At 27.0% G+C, this 27,980-nt stretch overlaps 1 protein-coding gene across 1 annotated transcript; it reads right to left on the reverse strand.

The window, feature by feature from the left end:
• Positions 1 to 1,933: 1,933 nt before the first annotated feature.
• LOC132934093 (mitogen-activated protein kinase-binding protein 1) lies at positions 1,934 to 27,980 on the reverse strand. Its single transcript, XM_061000370.1, has 29 exons — positions 27,512 to 27,980; positions 23,509 to 23,712; positions 22,963 to 23,054; positions 14,575 to 14,788; positions 14,282 to 14,494; positions 14,032 to 14,214; positions 13,814 to 13,974; positions 13,620 to 13,755; positions 13,364 to 13,561; positions 13,123 to 13,298; positions 12,646 to 12,799; positions 12,417 to 12,551; positions 12,130 to 12,333; positions 11,809 to 12,065; positions 11,500 to 11,592; positions 11,162 to 11,441; positions 10,970 to 11,029; positions 9,347 to 9,442; positions 9,164 to 9,282; positions 8,883 to 9,098; positions 8,710 to 8,819; positions 8,502 to 8,638; positions 8,337 to 8,439; positions 5,022 to 5,135; positions 4,850 to 4,944; positions 4,630 to 4,789; positions 4,451 to 4,568; positions 4,207 to 4,358; positions 1,934 to 4,152 (listed from the first exon to the last, which is right to left on the reverse strand). The coding sequence occupies exons 2-29, from the start codon at positions 23,599 to 23,601 to the stop codon at positions 3,905 to 3,907; spliced, it is 4,317 nt and encodes a 1,438-aa protein (XP_060856353.1). The 5' UTR covers positions 23,602 to 23,712; positions 27,512 to 27,980; the 3' UTR covers positions 1,934 to 3,904.

Raw genomic sequence — 27,980 nt, forward strand, 5'->3', positions numbered from 1 at the left:
AATATGCGAAGTTATTATCCGCCATTTTAATCGAGGCCGATGTAGATTTTGCCTCATCAATTATTATCATTAATTGTCAATTGTCCTCTCGTGTACTGTGAAAGTGTGAACTGAGTAGTTGGCAGTTGTGTCTGTAATCTTCTCTTTTGTACAATAGCCAATAGGCATATTGTTTTGAGACTGTAGACTGTTACATAATAGCTGAACCCGTGCACTTCGTTGCTCGTTAAATGTACTAACTCTATATGACTCAAACTTTGTTCAATTCGTTATTTAATATTCGGTGTATGGTGTTCAAAATTAATATTAACTTTTCCGTTGCCCAGAATAAAAATTCTAATTCGCAGCAGTATATTATCAGGTAGGCAATCTACCTGCGGTGGATCGCGGACACCATGCTGCCGAACGTAAGTGTATGATTAAACTCTAAAGTATAAAAGTTATACCAAGTTTGACATATTCTACCTATGGTGGAATAATATAATCAATTAATACAAACTCCTAACTTAACCATACTAAAATCAGATAAATAAAAAAAACCAAATTTAACCATTTTTAAATCTTCTTCCCAGAGATCTAATCTACACACAAACATTCAATTATAAATATATATATATTGACAAAAAATAATAATACAAATCAACAAACATGCTCAATTAACCAATAGAAACCAATATAATATAATACTCTATTATTATTTTAATCTGCAACAGTAAACTAAATTTTTTATTTTTTGATATAAACATAAAATTTGACTAAATTTCCTACTTTTCCGGTGGATTTTCCTAAAATGTTCTGTCATAGAAACCTTCTCCGTGATATACTATTTCGTTTAAAAAAAAAAATCATGAAGATCTGATAAGTAGTTCCAGAGTTACCCTGTACAAAGATTTTAATTTCACTTTTATATTGTTAGAAGATATAATAGCAAGCAATACACTATTATTATTTTATTCTGCAACTAAATTTTTTATTATTTAGTTTATTTTTTTCTGGACAGATGGCGCCACTATTGTTGTTTTTTTCATCCATATTTTCTACTTTTCCGGGTAAGTTTTCTAAAATGTTATTACATAAGAACCTTCTCCTGAAAATTACAAAAAACAACAAAAAAAGAATTAGCAAAATCGGTACAGCCGTTCACACGTGATGCGATGATCAAGGAATAGATGTTGTTGTTTTTGGCCATGTCGCCAGGTGTGCACTTAAGAGGCCATAACTCCGGAACCACTTATGCCACAGCGTAAAAACTTCACAGAAACCGTCTACATATCAATATTAATATGCCCTGAAATTTTTATCGAAATCGGTTTGGTGAATCTTGAGTTATAAAATGTATTCAAAATGTACACTTATTTTTATATATATATATCTGTGTGTCCATTACTCAGTTCTCGGCTTCTCATTGGTTATTCATATTATCAACACTAGATTATATTTTAAAAATTAATTTAAATAAATTTAAAATTATTATTTTTGAATTATATCTTCTTATAATCTTATGACTTATTAGTTTTGAGTTTATGATTTAATAACTACTTAAGTGATGGTATCAATACAGTACCGCAGTATCATGTAATATTTACATATTATAACATTTTTGACGCCAAAATTATTAGACCAATGAAATAACGAGAACACGTACCGATGTGATCATACCTGTCTATTTAATATTATTATCATGGTATTACCTACCTTTCAGCGTTTTTATTAATTCCCTTTTTTGAATTTTGGACATGCATAATTACATGGTTATTTAGTGTGTTAAATAATAAATGCACAGCCCTGGTTTTAAATAATAAAACGGATGTATCAATATCAACAAAAATGTATATTAATTAGTTAATAGTTATTATTAGTTATAGTTTTAGATAATTCTTAAAGTTTACAACTCTTTTAGTGACACCTGACATAGTTACTGGGTTAGTTATAATATACTGATTGTGGAGTACAGATTATCGAGACTGACCATTACACATGTACAGGTCACTATTAGGCATCAAAAAACACTCAATCTGAGGTGCATTACAGTTTTATTTAGAATTTTAGTACATTTTGTCATATTATAATAATTAGATACATTTACTTATTATGTAGATAATACCTAAGAAATAACACATATTATGTTTTTTTTTTATTAATAGTCTTTTTATTCATATCACGGTTAGTCGTTACCAATTTTTTTTTTTACAACATTATTAGCTTTTTGTAAATGACAATAATACATTTTCTTATAATATGCTACTTGAAAATTAAATTGAAATAATACCGGTTTTTAACATTTCATAATTCATCGTAATTTAAATAAAAAGTTAGCATATTTGAAATTAATAATCTAGAAACATAATCAAATAAAAATTATGTAAACTGCAGTTACTCAAACAAAATGTGAAATAATTTATGTGTGATTATAAAAGAATATATGGATACGAATATAAAACAAAAGTTATTTAGAAAAATTAAATAAATACAACAAAAGATTAATAGAATTTATATAATAACATATATAACCAATTTAATAATGCATGTGTTTAAATATTTTATTTCACAATAATAAATAAATATCATAAATACTGTTGATTATAACTAATAAGGTCAGTCAAGATGTAATAAAAATAATGAGCGTCTTTTTGAAAATTGTATTTAAAGATATTTGGACGGATTTAGTTAAAAATAACTATAATAATAATTAAATATTTTATATAAAATATGGAATATTTCAATAAACAAAATATATACAGCTTCTCATTATTTTTCCACCTTTAACAATAACTAATACATAATGGAAGGTTAAGTACTTGCATGTATTGCATTAATTATCTTAACTAAACCTTATTACTTAACATGACTAGTAATATATTGTAATAAAAGGCACATATATTGTAATACTGTAGTCTGTAATACATTTAGAATTAATACGTTTAGAGTTGGAAAAGAAACAAAAAATTATTAAACTAATATAATTATCTAAATAACAATAAGAAAAAAAGGTTAACAAGACAAGAATATAATTTTAAAAATAAACATATAGTTTCAACTTAACTAAACTATTTAACAACAATACAATTATTCTACTATAAAATAAATTATTACAGGATTATAATTCATTACATATAGTGTCCATGAAGATTGGTGAGGGGTAATGTAAGTGTCATCACTAAACCACTATAAATTAGTAAACCTTCGACAGACATATTATCATACATATATATAAATATATATTTGGACGGATTATATAAATTAGTCTATTAGTTCCAACAAGGTTAGGTTTAATAACTATGGTATTATAAAAATGTATGTATACATTGTATACTCAGTTTGATCGTAGCTAGTTGGGACAACATCTAATCATTTACATTAATGGACTCTGATGTAAACAATTAAAATAACATGTTATCTACAAAAAAAGTATTCAGAACCCCATGCACATCACAAATATCGACTGATATAGATAAAGAACAATCAGGAACTTGAGCTAATAAAACTAGTCAAACAATAATAAAATGTGAAAAATCATTTTTATGTTTTTCTTTGGTAAAACGTTTCAATCTTTCAGAAGAAAAATAAAGACTAACTTTTTTAAATGACCTAACTTGTTGTTAGTTAATGTTATATAAAAATGGTCTATCATTCCATCATTTAATGAAACAAAAAACAATAAGAAAACTTATGTTGTGCCATTATTTCATTTCAAACAAATTCAAACAATATTCTTGTATAATAATATATATCCACGAATGTGCATTTACACACCTGACAATCTAATTATTGTTAAAATTATTCTGTATGAAAATGTAATATTAGTTATTAGATGGCCATTCTTTCTTAAAGATATTAAAAATTAAGTATAGCAAACAATAGAATTTAAGGTGGCAAATATTGACAGTTGGTGATTTAAATGACTTCAAGTGATAAACGTTTTTTTTATCAAATCAATCAGAACATCTAAATATTGTTGAGTACTGTTGAGTGCTACTCTTGAATTTTGATGAGCAAACATACCACCACTGTTAACAATTTGTTCTAGTTTTGTCATTACATCAGTAACATCTGCTTTAGTTATACGTCTATCATTGACATTTACACAATTTGTATGTTCCAAAATTTTGTCGGTCGTTTGAAACAGTTGATCAGCCATCAAAGATAAATAATCTAAAAATTCAATAAGTATAATTTTATGAAAACTTATAGTATTTAAAAATGTACTCTTTAAGTTTTTTTGTTGGCCTATCGTTCCACTGCTTTTTGTTTTCATAGTCAAATCATTACTACGAGTTCTCGACTTTTCTAATGGTTTACTTGACGGACTCTTTAGATTCATTTCACTCACACTTCTTGTTAAAGAAGAATTGTTACGACTGTAAATAATTGAATAAATATTAAACAACTTAATACTAATTTAATTTCAAATTTCAATTTAGACAAAATAAAAGGATTATATATTGTATACCTAGGTACAATAGGATTTAATCTGGAATGCATGGGTTGATTTGTTTTATTATTATGTAAAGATGTGAAAAACTCTTCTGAACTAGAATCTTCATTATGTCCAATAATATTTAGAGCAGCTGAAAATTAATTAAAAATTAATAAATAATGTTTTTATACAACTATTTATATACTTTTTACTTGTAGATTGTGAAGAAGTTGTGCTTCTTCTACGTAAAAGATTTGATTTATTCATAATAATTTTATTTTGTGACGATATTGTTGGTCTCATAACTCGTACACCTGTTGTGCTTTTTTTTCCACCATTGGTAGACTGACTGGCATCGCTCTCAGAATCACTCTAAATTTTATATTTAATCAATTAATTTATATTTGGACATAATATGTTTAATTAATATACTTGATCCAAAACGCTGACAGAACTACTTCTATGCATATTGCTGACAACTGTTTTTTTTGAAAAACTTTTAGAATTTGTTTTTGAATTATCCGAACCTAGTATCAACAAAATATAAATAAATTAGGTTTGATAAATGGCATCATCAAGTCAAAATTAGTTTGAAATCACTTACCACTACCATTGAATGTATTATACGGTTGACAATCTTTAATTGGTGTACTCGAAGACAAATCTATCAAAGAACAAACTCTGCGTATAGTCCCAACTCCATTTGTTTGTTTATCAACTACAAATATGAACATAAAATGAAATATATTAATCAAGATTGTAGGGAAAGTAATGCTTTACAGCAGTTCCTGCTCCGGTCTCCAACACCACGAGAAAAAACAATAAAAGTTTTATAGAGAGAACACTGAAATTATATATATACATATTTTGATTTTTTGTACGTAATATAACAACAAATGTATTCCATACTTCCAAGAGTTAGAGTTTAGTTAAAAAGGAGGTTCCTTTATACATTTTACAAGGAAATTAGGTAGTTTTTTAATATTTTCATTTCTTTTTCTTATCAAGATAAGTGTGTTTTACTTTGACTTAATTGATTTTATTTTTAACCATTAATAAATTCTTATTTCTTTAAAATATAAAAAATATAAAAATGCAGCATGTGCACAGGAAAATTCTTCTTTATAAAAAGTTTTCAGTTATAATACAGTTTTCAGTTCCTTTGCCTTAAACTGAATCAGAGTTGTAATCGTGGATGTACGGAAAAACTTTATTGATCTATTACACCAGACACAAACTGAAAACAAATTTTAGTATGGTGGATGGTGACCCTTTAAGGTTTTAAAGCTTAAAGGGATTAAAAACCGGTAATTTTTAAGGAGCTGAGTATAGACAATTTGTTTAGTAAATGAGTGCATGACATGTATGTATATTTGTGTAGTTAATTATTAATAGTGTGTATCAGGGAGTAATTATAGGGGGGGGGATATGGGGGATAGATCCCCCCCCCATGTGCTGTATTTATATACTATTGTTTTACAAAACACAAATTACTAAAAAAAAGTTATATTACTGTATTACCAAAATAAATGTTAAACAGTGGATTTCACTTTTATAGTTTTGTCGTTATCTCTAATATTTATTTATTTATAATTTTATAAACATAAGAGCGTTCGTCGTTTGTCACGCACCGAGCTATTTTTAGTTATTACAGTGCCTATTCACTATCAACAATCTACACAGACGATATATACAACGTATACAGCGCAGTTTACAATTTGACCGATCTTTTATCTACAAATCTGAAATCTACGACCATTGTATTATTATATTAAGCAATTAAGCAATATAAATCACGTCGCCGCACCGCGCACTAGTCTTTTCACTTGTGTTTTTAACGTTTGTTCAAGACATTTGTAAAGTTTTTATATCACTCTAAGTATACTCTTTAACTGCTTTTTAAATATTTATACATTTATACATGAAAAATGGAAAATAATAAAAGAAAACCTTCGAATACAATATTACATTTTTTCAAAAAGAAGCCTGGGCCTGAAGTAAGTATTACTATGTATAATTAATAAAAATTCTAAATGTTATTATTAGGTAAATTACTGGGTATTAGAATACTTTTTTTAGGATTTCAATGTCTGTTTTCTGCTGAAATTTCATCTACTGATGAAATATCATTCAAGAAATTAATCAATTTCTATTCTACAAAACTGGATGTAGTTAATTCATTAGCTGAACTTAAATTGTGGAGTAGAAAACTAAGACAATTAAAACAATCAGATATCAATCCTGAAACCGGAATTGAAGCTTTTAAACTGTGTAACATGGATATCTACCCCAATATACATTTTTTATTAAAAATTCTATGCACACTCCCTGTTTCTACTTCAACACCTGAAAGAACATTCTCAAGCTTAAAGAGAATTAAAACATACCTTAGAAATAGTATGACAGAGGTGATACATTATTTTAAACTAAAATTCAATATTTACTATAATATTATTATGTTATTTATTAATTTATTTATAGGATCGTCCAAATGGTCTATCATTGTTGGCCATTCATAATGATATTGAAGTGGAACATGATGAAATACTTGACATATTAGCGCGAAAACCAAGAAAATTGGAAATTTTGTTATAATGATATAATCTTAATTTGTTAATAATATAATGTAATAAATATATAAAAAAAAATGATTTGTTTAATATCATTTAATTTTAAAATGCATCATGTTGAAAAGTAAATTAGTGGTAAGATCGAAAGGGTGTGTGGGGGGCAAAGCCCCCCACTGTTTTATTGTTACAAAATATTCATATCCCCTCCCATAAAACATTTATAATTACGCCACTGGTGTGTATGATTTTTTGGAGCAGAAGAAAACTAGGATAGTTAGTGCATTTGCATAATATAGGTATATAGTCTATTCAAAATGAGATGATGACTCGGCGGCGACCAGTTTTGGTCAGCCGCCGGTCATACTCCCTCCACAAGCATCGATCACGTGACCAAAGCAACGGGGACGTGTCACGCGAGACGTGGATGTGCGTGTGTGCGTCATGCGTTCCGCGTTAAGTAATAGAATATTGTATATAATTGTCTAAAAAAATAAATCTATTATGTATTTATATTGTATTTAAATTTACTATTATTATTTTGACGATCATTTAAAAATGTTTGTGATTTATATATGATAAATTGTCTAAAAACGTAAATAAAAATAGTTTTAATTTATGAATGACTGGCGTATACGTAATTTTTTTTTTTTTTTTTTATTTGGGTTAAGGCTTCAAATACTCAGGTCATTAGCCTGTGGTACTGTAGAGGGAGGGGGTACTGTAGATTTGTTTACTCGTGATTTGTTTTGGCAGAATTTTTAATTTGGGCACCCGTAGGTATCTGCCATGCCTGGGTGGGGGATGGCGGCACTTGTTCGCCGGCCACCGTGACTTGCACGGAGAAAAATGCCGCCCGGTGGTCGAGGATCGAACTCGGACCGGCTGTGCCGAATCCGTCGCGTTAGACCGCTCGGCGACCTCGTCCCCCGTATACATAATTGTTTTGTATAATATTTACAATACCCTATTGTAGTATTGTTAATAAACAAATGAATATTTTAATTATCTGTACTTCATATCATGGACTGAGTATATGATACAAAATATAATATCTATACTAATACTATATTAAATATAGTATATTTAATATATTACAGTGTAAGTAAACCGTTTGGTGACCGCGACCGACAGACATACAAAAAATACGCGCAATGCATTTTAAATTATCCACACACATCGGCAGTCAATACTAGACTAATTAAAGCTCCCGTCCGCAGCGGCGCCTCAAGCGCTACCACGGAACAAAAGCCACGCCAATGCACACAACTTGGCCGCCGAGTCATCATCTCATTTTGAAAAGACTATAGATGGAAAATATAGAAATTAATCTGGAAAAAAGCATTTCATACCTGATAAATGGTTGCGAACTGGTAATTTCGATGGAGATTTCCCATAATTTCTACTTAAATCACAAATACTTTGACTAGCTTTTAAATTGGAATGAGCTCCCAACTAAATTAAAATAACAAAATATAATAGTATCTTTTAGTTACAAAATAATTTATTCTACAGACGCTTTGTAAAGTTCTTCGAGTTTCTTCAATTCTTTGCTGAAGTTCTTCTCTTTTGCTTTGAGATTCAATATTTGTATTCTGTTGTACAGTGGAACCATTATTATTTCCTTTGTATTGAGAAGATATACTTCTCTTACCTACAAGTTTGACAAATAATTATTAGATAATTAAGCAAATTATTATTTAAATTATTTTAGTCAAAACTTACTTGGGAAATGGTATTGGTTGTCTTGAAAATCAGTTTCAGTTCCACCAAGCGATTCAAAAGTATTCTTTAAGAATTGTTCTCGTTTTTCAATCATGTCTAATCTTTCAGTACTAAAACAAACAAATAATTTAACAAACTTATAATATTTAAAGTTAAAACTTTAGTTTTATTACCTAGTTGAAAACATTGTTAAATTTTTATCCGAGTGATCAACACTTGGAGTTGAAGTATCATCATCATCATCATCACTTCCTTGGCTGCCAGACATTGAATGACTAGATAAATCAGTAAGCCCAGATGATAATAAACGATCTTTTTGTTTAACGGCTTTTGATTTTCTTTGAGACATTCTAAGAGCATCAGAATCTAATTTTGTAATTGTATAATCACTAAATAAAATAAAAAAGTTTTCTATTAATTAACTGTTGTAAAGATAAATTATTTAAGAATTTACTTGACAAGATCATCGTTATTGGATGGGTAATACAGAACAGTGTTTTTTATTTTCGCATTACCAATCCATTCACCCTCAGAATCTTCAATATCACCATCATGATCATTACTTTCCAATTCCTAAACATTTTTCACACACACATTAATTCCTTATAGTTAAAATTTTAATTAAACTCATAATTACCTCATTTTTAAAGCTGCCTAAAGAACTGTCGTCGGTTAAATTACGAATACGCTGAATATCTGACATGGTTTGTGAATTTGTCTTTTCAGATGTTAACTATATAATTGTATTAATGGTTATAAAATAATAACAAAAAAAATATTTAGTATTGAATGCTTTTTGGGAAGGGTGTTTCAAAATCAAAATTGTTGTCACATGACAAAAACATTTGTCATATACAGTCAACTCGCGATATAACGAAATTCGATATAACGAAAATCTTGATATAACGAATAAAACTACCGGTCCCTTCAAAATATCGCGGTATAACGAACAAATGTAATGTATTTTGGTCCCCTCGATGTAGCGAAGCGTTTTTGATCAAAACTCTCGCGATGTAACGAATTTTTATAAATTTGGAGCTTTCTATTACGAATTTTTAATTTTAATTAAGATAAGATACATGTCTCTAGTGTATAACTCTATGAAAAATATATAAAAATAAGTATGTTGCTATTACCACATAATAGATTACGAAGTTTTTCTGATGATTATCATGCGATAGTACACTCAAGTACAGTATCGCAATTAAGATAAGACTTATGTCGATTAGTGGCTCCACGCAAAATGTACATAACATACTATGTAACATATCGGTACCGTTTTATATTGACGACAATGTGTTTTCTAGCATTTTAAATCTGGACAATACTATTGATAAGGTAAACTCAATAAAAGTTAATAAAATCTATATATATATAAAAGACAAAAAATGTTTCCACCTTTGTCCTTTATACATACCTAAACCGTTCATCCCATTCCGATGAAATTTGGTACAGAGATAGAATAGACTACGGGGAAGGAGATGGGCTACATTTTGTCGCAAAAAAGGTTAATAAGAGGTACAACCAGGGGAGGTTCTCAAACAAGGGATTTAAACGATTCTCGAGTTCAAGCCACAGTTTCGGTGGACACATTTTTTGCATTGTTTTTTTTTTCGAAAATGTTTGTTTTTAATGGTTTTTATTGATTTTCAATTGCATTTTTTCTTATTTTTCTTCTTTATTTATACATACAAATGTTTTGTTTTTTTTTATTAATCAATGTTAGGTACGAAGTTAGGTTAAGATTTTTTATTAATTGATTGTATAACTTCGATACTTGAGAGTTAAATTATAAGCTTACATACACACCACGCAGGGTCTGCAATCTACCGCAAGTCAATTTCCTACTTGATATTACACTGAACGCATAATAGTAAGCAAATCTCACAGATAACGCCAGTCGGTATGGCTATAAATTAAAATATAATATAATTTACATTTAAAAAGACATTGCTTCCACAGCGTGTACACCCAAGAGGAATTGAACAATCACAAAAACCTATCAATAGCAAAGCATTACCGTGTCAGCTAGTATTATATATTAACGAATAATATTAAAATATAAATGAATAGTCTAATATAATTCACCACATTTGAAAATGGTTACCTCTGCACATTGATAGGTAGGTACAATGAAAGATCTTAATATCATTAATTCAAATGAATTATATCTGAAAGACCTAATACATATCTACCACATAAGTTTTTCAACAAAACCCTAAACCATATTCCATTACAATATTATTGTTACAACACTTACATGAGCTAAGGTATTTTCTTCAAAATCATGTGGAACAAATACAGGAGGCATACGCATTGTCTAAAAAAATAACAATCAAATTGTAAATATACATACATTTTTTGTTTTATTTGTTGTAAATAAGTAATAAATGTATTTTAATTGTTATGAGACAAAAATTACTGTGAATATAATACAATTCTATTAATTTACCTTTTTTGGTACTATTAATGACTCTTTTTGACTTTCAGGATAAATTGATCTGCTAGTTTCAGTACCACTGTCTACAGAACTATCGTCTTTGAAACAATCAGAGTCATCTTTAATAATAGGTAGTTGCAAAATACTACTAGGTTCTGATGAACTAGTTGCTCGTTGAGCCCATTGTCCTTTGGGGGCGTTTATTTGATTTTGAGAAGTGTTTAATAATGTATTAGTTGGAATATCATCAGAGACTTGGTTTTTAGCCCATAATGGTAATTGGTGGCCATCTCTATTAGATAAAAATGATTATATACTAAGCAATAGATTAAGCAAAAATTGCCACTTACGCAGGAATACTAAACGTATTTGTCTCATTTTCTTCAACTATTTTATGTGCAAATGATATAGTTTCATTTTCAATAATCGAAACTGGAACAGGTCTAAAATGTAAATTATAATAAATCATCACAATATGTATGTCAGTTATAATCTCATATTACTAATGAACTCAACAGAATTTAAATTACAAAAATATTTTATCGAAATTTCGAATGCATTTTTGGTAACAAATTATATTACAGTTTAATTTTAAAGTGTATTTACAATACATCGCATAATGTATACATCACACATAATTATAATTTAACATAATTTACCTTTCAATTCTAGATATTTGTTTCTTATTTGAATTAGCATGTTTGACCATGTCTGATGGCATTCGCCATACAAATATGCAACCATCACCACTAGCTGATATTAAATGTTTACTATCATTAGTAAACCTTAATCCAGTAACTAGTTCTGAATGACCATACATAGTAGCCAAACATTCTCCGGCAACAAAATCATATACACATAGAGTTTTGTCAGTGCAACTAGTAGCAATAAATGATCCACTTCTATCTAATACTACCTGCTCAATGCAAAATTTAAATAATACATAATTTGAGTTTAAGTAACAAAATTATAATGATTACTTTGATAAGTGAGCCTTCATCCCCTACAGAACCTTTAAATGTTTTTGTGTGTTTACCAGATGTAGTATTGTATACTCTAATATTTCGATCTTGACATGCAGTCATAATATGTTTCTGTTTAGGGTCCACTTCCATATCATAAAATGTGGTTTTTCCTGACACATAATGATCATGTACAAAATTACCTTGGTTCTTATCACCTGACTGGAATAAGCAAATAATACATTTATATTAAATTTATTCAAAGAGGGTAATATGCACAATAATCAATTTCTTGTTTAATTAACCTCATTGAAATTTCGAAATATAATTGATTTGTCGGCTCCACAAGAAACCATTTGAAGTTTATTGTGAGAGTTTATAAACCGAACAGCAGTTATTGATGAAGAATGATCATCTAATGTTTGTGTAAAATCGTATCCCTGTAAAAAACATAAATTGTTTTTAATAATAAAAATTATTCAAAAGAACCATTGTTTTAATTAAAGTTAATCAACACTATTATTAGTTACTAACTTTATTAACATTAAATACATGTATCAATCTATCTCTTGAAGCTGAAGCAAATAACTTAATCTTGTCACTGTACTTGGTATAATCTAAGTACAATACTTCAGCATCATGGGCCTCAATTAAACAAACCTGTCGTAAAGTCTTCAAATCGTGAACCCTATTAAATTTATAAAAATTAAAGCTCATGTCACACGTTTAAGAAATATTTATATCACATTATACAAAGATTTTAATTTAAAATTTTGTTTTCACAATAATATAAAATTATTTTCAATAATAAAAACAGTAAATTTACAATTTGTACAAAACTTTATAAACATTATAATACAATAAGTAATAATAAAATGTGATTCAAAACAGGAGAGTGCCCCTTTGGCAGCATCCTCATAGGGATAAAATATTAGAAACAAATAATGATTGAGGTAGACAAAATTAAAATGTTATAATAAAGTTAATTAAGTTCTACTTTCATGATATTACCTTATGTTACCAGAACGATCACCAGATGCAAGATGTACACCATCAGGACTAATTCTTATAGCTCGAACACCATTTCGTCCATCGTATGATGATGAATCATTTTTATCAACTAAATTTAATTCTGTATTCTTGATAAAATTTAGCTCTGGATCAATGTAAATTATTTTAAGAAGTTCCTAAAAAGTTGAACATTTGCAATTTTAGTTATATCATTAAAGTTAAATTTATTATTCATGCTTACATTACTGTAGATATTCTTTTGATAAAGAGATTTTCTATCACATTCTATTCTGTCTAGGTTCCAAACTCTAATGGTATCATCACTTGAGCAAGTTATAAATGAATTTTTTGGAATTTGTAAATCATGCTCTAACGCAGGATACATCTCTACTCCCCAAATACAAGCCGAATGAAATAGAAAGGAATTAGATTTTCCCACCTGATTGAAAACATTTTGGATTAGATATAAAAAAGAACAAATATGATAGTGCACTTACCCTTTTAATATCTTTAACATCCCATACATATAAACTATGATCATTGTAAACACAGGTGACCTTCATATTAGTTTCATCATAAGCAAGTGCTATTGCATCAGGATACTTCGCATTTGGTGGAATATTGGCCATATGACTAAATAAATAAGATTATTTTAAAATAAGAAACAAAATTAATTTGTAAAGATTATTACCTTATATCATGTCCTTGAGCTACATCAACGCCTAAATAATGAGTTCGAGGTAAGGTAGTTACAAATTGTAGAGTTCCTGGATTGAAACACCTTACAATACCTTCAGCGCATCCAACAAAAATGAACTGATTACCAATGGCCATACAGTTGGCACTAGTAGTCTAAAAATAATTAAATTAAATAATGACTGTAAGTATATTAACATAATTTATAATTACTTTTAATTCAACCCATCTATCTAACAATCTACGGTTATTAAATTCACACAGTAATCCAGATTTTGTTATTGCATAGGTGTAATCTTTTAGTTCACCATGTCCGCAACAAACATCAATAAAATCATTATTCCGTTGCTCTCCCAAAATAGCTGACCGGCCCATTAGTGGTACTGGTTCTTTGTACTAAAATCATAAGAAATAATGACAACATTTTAATTTATAACCAAATAGTTATAAACCTTTAACTTACTGTAACTGATCTAGATGACTGCAAGTACCAAAATTTGACATGTCTATTGCCAATTGTTATAAAGTTACCATTATCTGAGAAGGCAATAGCTTTAATTTTAGCAGACACTTTGTTAGATGCATACTTTAAATTTAATTTCCATTCCCAAACATTCACAATCATATCATGTTGTGATCCTACAGAAACTAAATATTTTTGATTGGGAGAAAAAGCCTACAAATAAAAAATTATTTAAAGATTGTAATAACCCTAATTTTATAAAATAGTTGTTTTTAATCAAATTTAAAACTTACCACACAATTTATTCCATATTTATGGCCTGGGAATTCAGCTATTTGGGTAAAATCTGCCATATCCCAAACCCTAACATTCGACTGATGACCGCATTCCCCAGTACCAAGATATCTTCCATCAGATGAAAATGTTAAACATGTTATTGACTTTCTACAGATGTTAGACAAATGTGTTTCGGAACCCAAAACTGGATTGTGGAATACCACAGTACATCTAAAAATAATTATACGCACAAATATTAATTAATAAATATAAATGTATAATTTAATTTAATACAACAGAAATACAATGCTTACATTTTTAATTGTATAAATAAAAATTGTATAATAAACCTATATCTAATAACAGTAAAATCTGATTTTAAATTGACCAAAAAAATAAAATAACTGAATTATAATAGATTGCTTAGTAGAAATTTAGTAGCATAAAATATTTTAAATTCTGAACAGAGCTTTAAATGTATTGATTTTAATATATACAATGTGTTTTTTGTATTACTCAAAAACAAATAACCTTCGAAACCTATTTGCAATTTTAACCATAATATGTATATTAGCACTTTCTATACATAGTACATTTTTCAAAATATATTGATTCTTTTCAAGCTATGTATAGACATTGGAAATGTATGAATTTCAGATTCTGAAAAGAGCAATTAATGTATTGATTTTACAATGTATTAAAAAAATTTTATTTGTGTCTGTTTAAGTCTGTTTACACGACCAGTCGTCAAAATAATGCTCCGGTTTTCAACTTCTGTATCTTTACAGGGGAAAGTGGGAAAGTGAATCTAGTTGGTGCATTCATTCGGTCAAAAAACTTGAAAATGTAATACAAGGTTCCTCGTAAGTTGTTGTTAGTGGAAATTTAAAAATAAGTCCACATTACTTTTAATGAGCATCTGAAGTTAGAATTTTGACAAAATTCATAAACATAATGAAATTGTGCAAATTATTTTGAGATAGAAATTCATAAAATTTTTTCTTTCAACATCCAAGATTTGAAAATTGAATGCATAATTCCTCATGAGTTTGTCTACCTTTATAAAAATCTCTACCGGAAAGTCAAATTAAATTTTCATGAGATTTTGAAGTTCAAATTTTTACAACATTGAATATTCATTCGATTTTTCATGGAGCAATTTTATTTGGACGCATGTAAAATCCCGGAAAATAATTGAACGGACCGTCCAATTCCGGAATGTAAATATTTGGACCATAATATCACGGACCGTAAAAATCTGGAAAGTTGTAAACCGTATATTCCCGGACTGTAAAAATCCGGAAAATATAAATGTAGGACCGTTATATCCCGGAAAGTAAAAATGTACGGGCCGTTATATCCCAGACCGTAAGAATCCGGAAAATAAAAAAGTGCGGACCATAATACCCCAGACCCTAAGAATCCGGAAAATTAAAAAAACGATAATAGTACCTTAAGGGGCCGGCTAGTGTCTCTTAATAAGGCGCAATATTTAGGCAATATGCAATTTCGTTGCTGCCACCTATCATAGGTGACCTATGGCATTTGTGTCATAGATAATATAAGAATGGATAGGACATGCCTATATCAGTTCCATATGGGGCCGTGTGCTTGATTAGTGTGAGTGATCAAGTGAATATCAAATATTGTAAAAATATGAATTTCAAACACTCATAAAAATTTAATTTGACTTCTTGTAGACATTTTTTTATTGATAAAGGTAGGCATACTCATGGATATTCTTGTATTACATTTTCAAATCTTAGATTTAAAAAGAAAAATTTTTATGAATTCTCAACTCAAAATAATTTGCTAATTTTTGTGATTTTTCCGTATTTTGTTAAGATTTGAACTTTAAATGGTTATAAATAAAAACTGTGACTAAGGATTTTTAATATTTTTCAAATGTCATTGTAACAATATAGTAGGAGCCTTGTATTAAATTTTCAAGCTTCTTTACCTAATAAATAAAGTTTTATTGACATTCATAGAAAAAAAGACTAATAAAATTGGAAACCAGAAAATGTTTCTTAACAGTTCAAAACAAATGTAAAATATTTTGAAAATTTTATCGTATAGAGAAAATGCAAATATAAACAACCAGTGAAAAATTCATATTAACGTTCATTTGTTTTTAAGTTACACCAAAACTAAAATTCGATTTTGTCAAAAAACGGTTTTGCGTAAAACAAAATAATATACCGATATATTTTATAGAAATTATAACATAAGAACACTAAGTCTAAAACCACTTTATGCTAAAGACAGTTTGTTAAATTTATATCACCTCAATTGTAGTGAATTTTTTTTAATCATAATCATCATTTATCATAGGTACCCGTCAAAATACGATTATTAGTGTTTTTAGATTAAGTAAAATAAAAATTTGGGAAAAGTGATCCTCTTAATATTGGTGTTGGTATATGTGTAGATACTAGATAGGTAGGTAGGTAATACATTTGGCATTAACATCAATATTTTTAATAATTTTAACAGTTACAATAAATATATTAGTATAACAATGAAATAATGCCTGTATTGTGATATTATCTTACTACCAGCAGTTATTTTTAGACATTTTTGTTTTAGATTGTATATATTTATATAAATATTTTTATGTTTAATTTTATTTATATATTGTATATATTCTAATTTTTACAAGTTAAACTAGGTATAGAACTTTGTACATCCCACACAAGCTTTCAGCATTTTTGAGACATCATCATTTCATATCATATTGTTATATTTAATTTATATATATTTGTGAAATAAAATTTAAATAAATTTGTATTATTTATTAATATTATATAATATATGTAATTATTGTGTATTGAATTTATTATCAATTTGATATTTTGGATTCTGAGCAAATCGATGTATGTATTGACAATGATTTATGTGTTTTTATTTTTTGGGTCTGTCATCTGTTTGTGTACACTAAGGTATTTTCTAAAAATCTGAAGATAGATTTTTTTTTAAAAATAGGTTTATTTTATTTTCAAATTTGGACATAATTAAATATTTAATCGAAGAATGATTTTTAATTTTTTTCGTTAAATATTATTCGTGGGTACTGGGTGCTTATTTGAAACATCTAAAGTACCTATATCGGCTATATCAAATTTAATGTATTCGCCAAAAATGAATTCAACCTATAGTATATACTGTTTTACCAATAGTAAAATAAATTAATATAATAAGATATATACTTTAATAGGTGCCTACTTAGTAATATAGGCTGACAAGCTTTCGCTCAAAATTTGTTTTTCGTATATATGAAAATATGAAATGATTTATCATCGAATTCAAAATTAGCATCTATAATTTTTTTTCTGGTTAGAGTACAGGTTACATAGATATTTCATTTTTTCACTGTATAGGAATAGGAACTAACATACGCAATTTTTTTACCGTCTAAGAACTTGCATGTTGGGTATAGCATTTTTTCCACAATCTAGGAACTAACATTTTTTTATTTACCTGCTGTTATAGAAAAATATTATATTATAATATTATATAGAACTTAATAATTAATTACATCGCTTGTAAATTACTTTATTTATGAATTTTTAGTAGGTAGGCTACACAATGAAAAAAATAAAATTAATAATTTATATAAATAAATAACTTACACCTACTTAATAATTACTACTAAACTTAAATAAAGAATATTTAATTTAGATATTATATTAGTTATATTATTGTACATTATTTGTACCTTGATGGATTTCAATAATACTTGGTGATATTGTTTTTTTTTAATAATATGTAGGTACGTAATTTACAATTTACCATTGTAAATATGCTTATGCATGCATTCAAATTTAGCTAGTTTATAAATTTAAATTAGTTACCTCTGAATATTATAATTTACCTATTGTAATAAAACTGTACAAAATTCCCTCACAGAATACCTGGAACACTAATTTCAGTTATTACAACTACTATAAAGTTTAAAATGGTGTATTCCCAAAATTGCTAAATGGACTTGGAAGACACACACGACACACGGCATGCCGCGGGTAATCACTCGATAAGATACTCGCTCATAAAACCCACATAATATACCTAAACAATTTTTGAGAAGAGTATAATATAATAAGAAATATCAGAAAAACATAATATATCATTTATATAGCACCAGCCTAAACATTGTTTACTGTTAAATTTTCATGTTCATTGTTTTATAAAAAAAAGTTCAAAACACACACTCTGTGTTTCTTTTAAATTAAATAAATGTACTCAAATACCATTAATTAAGTTAGTCCATTTTATTATTTGTTATACTTTAATTTTTATAAATATTTTAGTAGGTATTACTAATAAATTACGATAATGTACCTTCTATTTGTCAGTAGTTGTGAACTCGTGAATTGCTTGACTACAAGTACTACAAGTATTACAAAATATATTTAATGTATTATGTAAACAACTAGTCTATATTGTTCATAGATACCTAACCAACCTATACTGTGTATAAATGCTTCGTCGGTTTGATGTTTTTTTCTTGATTGTCCATTATAATTAAAATTGTAATGATGTGATTATTGATGAAAAAATAACAATTAAGAATGTACATTCAGAGTTTAAGTACATAATAGATAATATTTCATATTTCTGTGGTTTCAGATTACACCATAGATTATATAATAACCTATTAAGTTTGTTCGTTTTGAAAAAAAGTGTGCACTAATTGTAGTGTAGTGTCTGGGGAAAGTGTAAGGGGTGTTTTCAAACGTTTTCCCTAATATCCGAGCAAAATGAATAAAATTCCACTTTTAAAAATTTTTCATTTTTTCATTAATTGAGTGCTTATTAAATTTTTTGAAGGAATAAATAATGAATTTGAGAAGTCAATTTATGATTATATTAATAAATAGTTCTTAAAATAATAGTTTGGATCCAATTTTTTGACACATTAAGTTAACCTTTAGCGCTTTGCCCTGGTCTCCCTTATACATTTGTCTTGTAACCATACGGATATACCAGATATTCAGTGTTCGGATTAGTAAAGTATTTTTTTATCTAGATAAAGATTAAGATAATGCAACTCAAATGTATCTAGATAGATATAAAAGATAACTTAACTCATATTTATCTAAATAAAGATAAATACTTTTTTATCTAGATAAAAAAAGATACATTTTTTTTTTTTAATTGGTTTTAAATTTAGGTATATTTTAGTTGGGCACTAGGAACATAATAATAATAATGATATAAATAAAAATAATTACATTATTTATAAACCATAAACTTGGTTTGAGAATCTGTATGAATATTTTAAATGCGTTTGTACAATTTCGCATATTTTATCAATAAAAAATGTATATAGATGAATTTATATAGATTAGTAAAAACATTATCTAAGATGAAAATTTAGATACCTTGTAACTATATTTATCTAGATAAGATAAAAGATGAACAAATAATTATCTAGATAAGTCCAAACACTGGAAATATTACGTACCTATATTATATTATCTATTCTTAAATTATGACATGCTATAGTTTCTACTTTCTTTGCGGCTCCTTTTAAGTCACCAAAGAATATAAAATAATATAATAATAATACATCAATGTATAAAAATAATATTTCTGGAAATCTATTATTTGTGTAATATTTTATTTTTTAAGCCCTGTAGTTTGTAGTAAATATGTAGGTATGTACATAGGTGATTTTTCCAATGCATTTTAAAATGCTATGAAAATCAAATTAAAACAAATAAATAGGTAACAAATACAATTATAGTATGAATTAATAGTATTCAATTTTTATTTGATATTATATTTAAAAAAAAATCTACTGTAATATTTATTAAATATATTGTATAAATATGTAATATTATGCTGTTGTTTTAACATAAAGATAATTTTGAGTTTGTTAGTAGGTAACTTCCTACTTGCTAAACTCTGGAACTACTTATCCAAATTTGGGAGTGTTTAGATCATTTTTTTAACCTGAATATGTTGCTAATAATTACTATAGCGTAGCTCGAACACGAATTTCGTTTTAGATCACGAAAATCTAATACAATTTTGTTAATGTATAAGGTATATATGTATTTATGTATAGGTTGCTACTTGCTATTGGTTAAGGTACAATATTTAATTTTTATATATTAGAATACTAGGATAGGTATTGAAGCAACGAAAATATTTTAATTTTATGAATAACAATATAAAAAAGTGGGGAAGTGGACGCCACTCTGCTGTACAGTAGGTTACACGTGAGTAACTGTAATGGATGATGTTAAATTTGGATGCAATGATATAAAACCATTGTACAGGAATAACGGTACAGAGGAAAGACGGTCTGTCAGCCTATGATACTACTAAGTACTAAGTAGGTATATTTTATAATATTATTGCGATTAAAGTAATTAATTGTAGTATTAGGCATTAGTATATAGGTATTTCGGTAGGTTATATTAATTTTTGCCAAAAAAATTACATTTGAAAATGTTATTTTGTATATTAAATATAATAAATCACTTTAAAAGTTTCATATATAAACGAGTAATATCTTGAAATTACAACAAAATAACTAAAATTGTTATTCTTAGTTTTAATATGTAATTTCATCAAAATTTAAATTTAAAATGTCAGTAAAAAATAACCGTGTTTTTATATCTGTTATATATCTTTGGTTACAGTATGAACTATTTATTAGAATCTTTGTTTTAAGCTTTCAATACTTAGCTATAAAAATTGAATATTTTATACATTTTTAATTTGGTACAATAATGGATATTGTCAATATTTGAAGTTTAAATACTTATAAAAAAATATTGTGCTTATGCATTAGCATTTTTAATATTTTTCTACTGCTATTGTAACAATATATCTTGTTACTACATTTTCAAGCTTTTTAACCGAACGAATAAAATTTTTTAGATAAAGAAAAATATAGAAAAAAAAACTAAAAAATTGAAAACTGCTCAAAACAAGTCAAAATATTTTGAAAATGTATGGTGTATAGAAAATGATAATATAAACATTCAGTGAAAATGTCATGTATCTACATTCTACGGTAATTTGTTTTAGAGTTACAACAAAAAACAAAATTAATTTTGTGTAGAAATTTCCATTTTTCTTTAAATTTTATTTTGTTTTTTCCTGCTCTTTTTAAAACTGTTTGAAATTTTAAATTTTAACCCTCAAATTCACCAACTATTAATTTACTTTCTCATCGATCAAGATACTGTTGAAGAAAATTGAAGCAGTTTTACTGCCTAAGCCCCAGTGGCGCCAAACACGAGTATCAACTCTTCTATTTATGGGATAGGTGGGCGGGGAGTGATAATAAGTCATCAGTTATTAGTTTTATTTAATATTTAAAGGAAGTATATTGTGATTTTTATGCACTATTTGAGAGTAGCTAAAAATTTTTTTAAGTAGGTGGGTCTAACATCATCATTTTTTCCCCATAACATGAAATATAGATCAGCGCCTGGCGCTCAGCCCCCAAACGGTGAAGACAGACACAAAAATTAATCCTATGTGCCATATTATAGTATACTTTTTTTTTCAGGTTTTGAGTGTGGGCAGGAAGGGATACCTAAAGAGGGAACGGACAAACACATACAAGTTTAGAGGACGCTACCCTGTATGTATTGTCTTCGTCTTACAAATTTAAAATGGGGGCTATACAAAGTTAGAACGTAAATAAAGTATAAATATATAATTAAAAAAAAATAGAAAAGATCATGTCAGGAAATAATTTTGTAACAAAAATGTTTGTTTAGAAAATATAAAGTAATACAATCATTGTGATGGAACATTTTTAAATGAGATAATATTAAATTTTAAACGTAAATTATCAGAAAAGTATTATTTTCAAAAATATATTTTAAAATCAAAATATACAACCAGAAAAGTATTTTGTATAAAATGAAATTAATTAAAAAATATAATTACTGAGAAAAGTTTTAGAATAAATATTGTTCATTAAAAAATGTAATTGCCAAACAATACTTAAGGTTAAATATTTTTTGTTAAAAATTAAAATTTCTGAAAATTATCTAAGCATTAATAGATTTTCTGATAAAACTGTTATTTAGACTTAATTTTAAACAGAAAAACAATTTGTTCAAAAATAGTTTAAATGAAGAGTTGCTAGAAAAACCATTTATATAATGGATTTGGGAATTACATTACATTGAAAAACTGGGTGGGCTAAGCCTACCCAAGATCCTCCTAGTTGCGCCTATGGTTATATTTATCTAAAAGATGACTTGGTGCTATAGTATTTACTATACTAAAAAAGTATCCAAAAAGACTATAAAATAAAACTAATAGTTTTAAAAATTTTAAATATAACCAACAGTTTTATAAACATTGTTATTACTTTTAAAAGTCTTGATAATTAATAAATACTTTTAACAAAAATAATAATTGTTACTTACCCAGCTGGATAAGCAATAGTTCCAGTATTATTATCGACATCTAATGATGAATTTGTTGACACTGTCAAACCGATAACCCTTTCAAGTTTGATCTACAAATTAATATTAAGTATATTTAATAATTATTAATTGTCAATATTAAACACTTTTCATAGTATACTGGGTGTTTTTTTTAACAGCAAACACTAGAAAAGTATAAACATTATCGAATATATTTTTTTTACATTATTTGAATTTATTGCAGACAAAATAATTGAAAAAATATGTATTTTTACTATTTGAAACCAACACATTTTTTAGTAAAAAGTAAATTTTGGAGATGTAGGTAATTAGTTATAAGTTTTTAAAGTTCAGATAAGTCAAGAGGAGTTACATTAATATTAATTCAAATGTTGGTACACTACTGATTTAAATTTAAAATTTAATAAATTATAACTAATTCACTACTAGTTTGAAATATGTTAATACTGTTGAGATACTTAATGTAATAACTGTTAAAATAATCTTCCTATACAGCAATAATCATTTGGAATTTGTATGTCTTACTTTGCCACCTTGTGAATCACCAGATCGGCCTCGTTTTAATGTTGGTGGTCGAATTAGCTTGCTAGGTTGATTCAAAGGTGATAAGTTCTCCATTGTGTCAAAAGCTCATTATCAACTTGATATAATGTTATGATATTTTGTATTTATTACTTTAAATATTAAGAATAAATATAAATTATTCATTCCAATGTTGTGTATCATAATCTGAAAAAAACAAAAACAATTAACCTAACAAACATAATATTACATACAAAATATTAAATAATAATGACACAAGTAAAATGTTGAATTAAATATAAAAATGTTTTAAAATTATAAATTATAATATTTAAAAATATTTTGTTTTTCAATTTATAAATATACAATATGTGTTTTATAATTATTAATGCTCGGAAAGTTAATAAAGTTAAAATCAATAAAATATGCACATAAAAAATCTTAAAAAATATCATTCAAAATATGGTAACTTTTTAACTAGTAGTTGAGTATTATACTACTACATTACAATAGGTATTTTATATAATTTTATTAAAAATAAGTACCTATATTCTATAATATTAATAAAAAAAACTAATTGGACTAAAATAATAATACATTTTTGAGATGTATACCAGGCCATAACAAAAAATTACTGTATCAAAAAGATTTGTTTTAGTGGAAAAATTGTTTTGGCTACTTTACACAAATCTTAAGGAAAATAAGATGCTTTTATTAAATAATTGAGTACAAAATACATAAGATAATATTATTAGGTATAGAATTTATAAGGTAATTAAAGAACATATTAAACACGCATACAAATTCACAAAAATAAAGAAATGTGTATCTTTTTTTCCAAAAATTTACAAAATTATGCATCTTAAATCTATTTAATGAATAAAAAAGGTTTATTTTAACTTGGTCTGGGATAAATCGAGCTTATAGAAAGATATACAACTCCCAAAACGTTCGAATTGTAATAATTATTATAAAATCATTTGTTTTTAATACCTATTTAATAAATATATATTGAATATATATTGGTATATTGCAACCATTTGATGGGATATTTTAATTGTGATATAAAAAGAAAATATAAATTTAAAAAAAAATAGTAATTAATTTGAATTCATGAAAATTAATAAATCGTATTATATGTTAATAAACACTATTTTGTTTATTTCCAACATTTGAATAAGACTAGAAAAACAAGTATTGAAAAATTAGATTGTAGACATAGGTATTTAAATTATATTTAATAATTTATGTATAGGTTACCCTTGCAGTATTGCACATACAATAACATACTCCACTAATGCAGAATTAATTGATAATATACAAATTGTTTGTTATAAATATTATAAAGTCTTAAAGATTTTCCAAATCTTAACTTTTTGACGACTGATGACATTTAGTTGGCTATACACATTTTTACTACCATTGTTTTTTCTTGATTTTATGGGATATTCATCCATGGATATTTAACTTATATTATAGTATAGTTATGGTTTGTATAAACATCTATAAGCTAACACAACTGATATCATAGTTAACAGCAACATTGTTGCATCTCTTTTAATTCTTGTTTAAATGTTAGAAAGTTTCTTTATTGCTCAGAAGAATTTCAGAGTGATAATCATACATTTTCTCTCCATTATACTATCTAAAAAGCGTATGTTTAGGGAAGATAGAAATACCGTATTCATATATTTAGTATACATTTTACCTTATGGACCAGTATTATACTTATTTAGCGGCTTAAAAATATGGTGATAGAAAGTTTTATTCCTCATAGTTCAAAGTTTTATAACTTTATTCCTTCAATTTACACAGTTCCTGATTTGTTCTCTGAATAGCACCTGTGTATTCTTATTGCTTCTCAAAGGATTAATGTAAAACAACATTATTAAGTATGTCTTTAAAATAATATTAGTACTTCAAGAAACTCTCTAGGTGTAGGATTAACTTATAACATATAAATGTACGATGCGATATTGTAAGACCCGAGTGTTCATAAAATCCTAAATAAGGTACCTATTTAATTCAAAACGGATACCAATGAAGCAGTGGCGTGACAAAGCACTTTATTTGAGGCACGTGCCTCAGCGTTAAGGGTGGTGGGTATCCTGGAGACTAGGAGCATTTCAAGTATAATAAATAATTTATTAAGTACACACTAAGACAGTAAAACTGAGCCAATTATTCTCAGTTACCATTTACGTAAATAAGTAATTATTTATACATAAGTATTTATAATTACTAATATAAATTATTGTGCCTCATAAGTTGATAAAGTTCGCCACACCACTGTGATAAAGTAATTAAAAAGTACATACTTAAACTATTATAAACATAATTCAATAATTTCAAAAACATATGCATCATATTTTCATGCTACTTTTATAAAATATAATAGGTACCTACTTTAATAGGTTTAGGTACCTAATTAAATAAATACGTCATTAACTTAAATTGAGAAACTATATAATAGTACGTATAGGCTATAGGTATTTAAGTGAACCTATTACCTATCTACAATGCATAATTAAATATTTAATCAATGTTACTCTTAGATGCAAATAGTACTTGCAATTTGGGGGGGGGGGGATTAGGATATATTTGGGAAAGCTACTGACATTTTTGGGGGGCTGAACCCTGAAACTCTATTTGTACCTATGAATTGGTACTTCTTGGTACTTCTGTACACTATAAAGCCATATAGGTACACCTATATTATAAAATATCAAAATTTGTAATTGGTATATTTAATGACTTAATGATTTCTAAAGGAAAATAAAGTTTATATATCCTGTATCCATACATGGTAAGTAATAACTAGACAATAAGCACATCAAGTGACTAGTACATATAAACTGTAGATAATTACTTTTCAAGCATTTTTTTTTTTATTAATATTTGATGAAAATTCTAATTTAAAATTATGTCTTCTATCATTTTTTGTCAACTACCTAGTGATGTCTAATAGTGATAACACGAAACTAGGTAGTAGGTAGGTAGGTATTTTAAGTACTTTAAGTAGGTACCTACTTAAAAATTATAATTTAAATGTTTAAAAATAATCAAATTTATTTAATGACAAAGTAATAAAATAATGTATAGATAGGTAGGTAGTTCATAAGTTTCAGTCTTCATAACTTATTAGTAAAGACCGAATTTATATGTTTTTACATATCATTACTGGGTCTATGCAGTCTTATGAGAGTAAAAAACATGGATGATTTGTTCAATTCTGAGTGCGTAGAAAAAAGTTTTTTTGCATATTTGAGAATATTTTATGGGTTAGAGAATATTTAGCTCATTTAGCATATTTTGGAATATTTCGTAAATTGTGAGAAAAAATTTGTATTTATTTTTAATTTTAATATTATTTTATCATTTCCAACTCTTACTAAAGTGTAATAATATTCCATTAGAATACGCAACTTTAAATACCTAATAATAAACTCACTAATAATATAAAATAGAAAAAAAAAATTTTTTAAATGCATATTAAAGTAAATATAATGATGTTTATTGATTATTTTAGCATATTTTTGCTTTTTTTTGTATATTTTGCATATTTTAGCATATTTTTTAAATTTTTAAGAGAATATATTGAGAATATTTTAAGGTTTTTTCGAGAATATTAGCATCATATTTAAGGTATTTTAAGAGAATATAAATCCGGTCTTTACTTATTAGTTATGATTAAGATAAACAATTGTGCAGTGTAACTTGACATTGTAATTAATTACTAATTAGCATTGAAAACATCAAAAGTTCAAGGAAAAAACTACACATCTACCTACCTACCTAATTGGGGCTTGAACTAAATAGTTTATTTTTTCTTATCAACTTATACAATGAGTAACTATTCAAACTATAAGGCTTTACTGTTAGATATATATATATATTAAATGTTTAGCTTACTTGTGCAACTAATATAATATAAATAGGAAAAATAATCACCTAAGAATAAGCAGTTCAACAGAAAGAATTAAATGTATATAGTAGAGGTACTTACGTGGGATATTCAGTGTTATTGTTTGCGGCAGAGACAACGATGATGGTAAGTTGATGACGGTTGGGGTACCAGAAGACCACTGTGAGATAAATGACAACGGTGACTTCACAATGCACAAAGTGGAATTTATTGTAAACAAACGGAGTAAAAAAATAGAATGAAACTTTAGGCCTTCAAATGGCCAGTTCTAAATAAGGAGTAACGTATGTAGGCAGGTCGCACTGATGATGATGATAGTAATAATAGTAATGTGTTGTTGTGTCGAAACTCCAAATCCTTCGCACCTGCTGCTGCGGCGGCGGTTCGTGTTGCGTTGTCGCGTCGACACTCGACAGTGGCGCGCGCTCAATCACAGGGCGGGACCCGAAAACGATTCAACGATAATTAATAATCAACGAGAAAACAATAACCAGAGAAAAAAAATAATAACAAATCTACATATACATAATAGTTAATGGTATTGCGATAA

The sequence above is a fragment of the Metopolophium dirhodum genome, chromosome 1 (assembly GCF_019925205.1).
Source record: "Metopolophium dirhodum isolate CAU chromosome 1, ASM1992520v1, whole genome shotgun sequence".
Classification (NCBI taxonomy): domain Eukaryota; kingdom Metazoa; phylum Arthropoda; class Insecta; order Hemiptera; family Aphididae; genus Metopolophium; species Metopolophium dirhodum.